This window comes from Sinocyclocheilus grahami, unplaced genomic scaffold, assembly GCF_001515645.1.
Source record: "Sinocyclocheilus grahami isolate Dianchi unplaced genomic scaffold, SAMN03320097.WGS_v1.1 scaffold1303.1, whole genome shotgun sequence".
Classification (NCBI taxonomy): domain Eukaryota; kingdom Metazoa; phylum Chordata; class Actinopteri; order Cypriniformes; family Cyprinidae; genus Sinocyclocheilus; species Sinocyclocheilus grahami.
In genome coordinates, this window is record NW_015506482.1 from 100,523 (window position 1) to 102,864 (window position 2,342).

The following is a 2,342-nucleotide window of genomic DNA, read 5'->3' on the forward strand; positions in this document are numbered from 1 at the left end:
ATATGTTAATTGTATTTCCCCAGACTAGAAAGTTAAGGATGACTTAAGGATGTTCAGATGGGAACGAGATAATAACGTACTCATGTTTGGCAGTGCGTGCAGCATTTAATGCAATGACTTCATGAATTTAAGACTTTCTGCTCTGATTTAAGACCTTTTTAAGGCCTTCATTTGTGGACGGGTGAATGGAGACTCTTCAAGAGTCACAGAAACTTGACATAAAATAATTGGACTGAAGGAAGACACTGGAGATTATTGACAAGTGGTTTAATCTCCAAAATGAAGGAAACGTCTGATATAATCTGCACATTTGACTATTCAAAATATCATTAAATGCTGGAGGGAAGCGGCATCTTCAGACTGCAGCACAGAATCTGCTCTGACAGCCTTCTGCTTATTCCTACAGTAAAGCGTACTTCAATCAGACGCGAGCTGATCTGATCTGAACTCACCATCTTGTTCTTGAAGATGTCCAGCAGGCCGGAGAGGTGTGTGTACTGACCAGGAGCTTTACGCAGGTGCACCATCTCGAAGTCGGTCCGGACCCCGGGCCCCTGACACTCACCCGCATACATCTTCCTCCACTTCTGCTGGATCTGCACGAACAGCGGCACCAGGCTGAAACACAGAGCCGATGAGACTGAGCACGCACGCACACAAGCAAACACACTCACACACACACACACACACACACACACACACACACACACACTCTCACACACACACACTCACTCACTCACTCACACACACACTCTCACACACACACACTCACTCACTCACTCACACACACACTCTCACTCACTCACACACTCTCACGAATGTGTCCAGGACACACGGCTCGACAGCGCCACCAGGAGGCAAAACGGCAGAGCACTGAATGAAACACAGCATGACACGGAAATTTCATTTAGAAAGAAAACATTTGTTTTCATTCAATCACACAGAGCATCTCTCAGTACCCATAATTCACATCACCGTATGAATAACTGCAGCACAGCAACAAACACTTCACACGACGCTGACAGATTAATAAACACCCGTCTATCCCATAATGCTCCAGTGATCCATAGCAACAGATGTGCGTAGCGATGTTTGTGATAGGCCTGTCCATGCAGAAACACAGGCTCTCGAGCTCTCCTCACAAACCAGTATTAAAACACAGATGCTTGCTGTCAATACTTCATTAAGACACTCATAACTAACAATGCATCCGGTACACAACACAACTAATTATTACAAATCAAATTAGAGGCTTTACACGGCACAATGATAGAAACAAAAATGATGAGATGTGAGATTTTCTGAGTGTTTAAGGTTCAGCGTCTGATCACTTAATAAAGCAACAACACACATGATGTGAGGAATCATTTCACTCTGAAACGTCGACACTGAACTGAATAATGACTCTGCTGTCTTCTGTAGAGCTGCTTCACATTTATTTGTTTGATAATTGATTAATTTTAACATTAACACTGTTATTTTCCTGTTTATTACTGTGAAGCTGCTTTGAAATCATCTGTATTGTTTAAAACACTGTGTATGCACCACCGGTCAAAGTTGTAATAATTTAGATTTTTAATGTTTCTGAAAGAGGCTCTTCTGCTCAGCAAGGCTGCATTTATTAAAAAAAAAAAACAGTAAAAATTGTGAAATAATATTACAGTTTAAAACAGCTGTTTTCTATGTGAATATCTGTAATGTATTTCTGTGATGTGCAGCTGTATTTTCAGCATCATTCCTCCAGTCTTCAGTGTCACATGATCTTCAGAAATCAGTATAATATGCTGATCTGCTGCTCAAGAAACATTTCTGATTATTATCAATGTTGAAAACAGCGACTGGCTTTGATCCTCATCAAGTGCGGGAGGATTTCCAGGTGAATGATCAGGTGTTGTGTGTGTGTGTGTGTGTATGTGAGTGTGAGTGTGTGTGTGAGTGTGTGGGAGTGAGTGCATGTGAGTGAGTGTGCGTGTGAGTGTGAGAGTGTGTGTGTGAGTGTGCGTGAGTGTGTGTGTGAGAGTGTGTGTGTGAGTGTGAGAGTGTGTGTGTGAGTGTGTGGGAGTGAGTGCGTGTGTGTGTGAGTGAGTGTGCGTGTGAGAGTGAGTGTGCGTGAGTGTGCGTGTGTGTGCGTGTGTGTGCGTGTGTGTGAGAGTGAGTGAGCGTGCGTGTGTGAGTGTGCGTGAGTGAGTGCATGTGTGTGTGAGTGAGTGTGCGTGTGAGTGTGAGTGTGAGAGTGTGTGTGTGAGTGGGAGTGAGTGCATGTGTGTGTGTGTGAGTGAGTGTGCGTGTGAGAGTGTGTGTGTGTGTGTGTGTGTGTGTGTGTGTGTGTGAGTGTGTGTGTG

General features: G+C 43.8%; 1 protein-coding gene across 1 annotated transcript in view; it reads right to left on the reverse strand.

Moving 5' to 3' along the window:
* The window catches only part of LOC107569016 (rab3 GTPase-activating protein catalytic subunit-like), a 43,261-nt gene that overhangs the window by 34,400 nt on the left and 6,519 nt on the right, over nt 1–2,342 (reverse strand). The window contains exon 7 of the mRNA XM_016255014.1: nt 453–618. Coding sequence (XP_016110500.1) covers nt 453–618 — 166 coding nt within the window. The remainder of the gene's footprint in view (nt 1–452; nt 619–2,342) is intronic.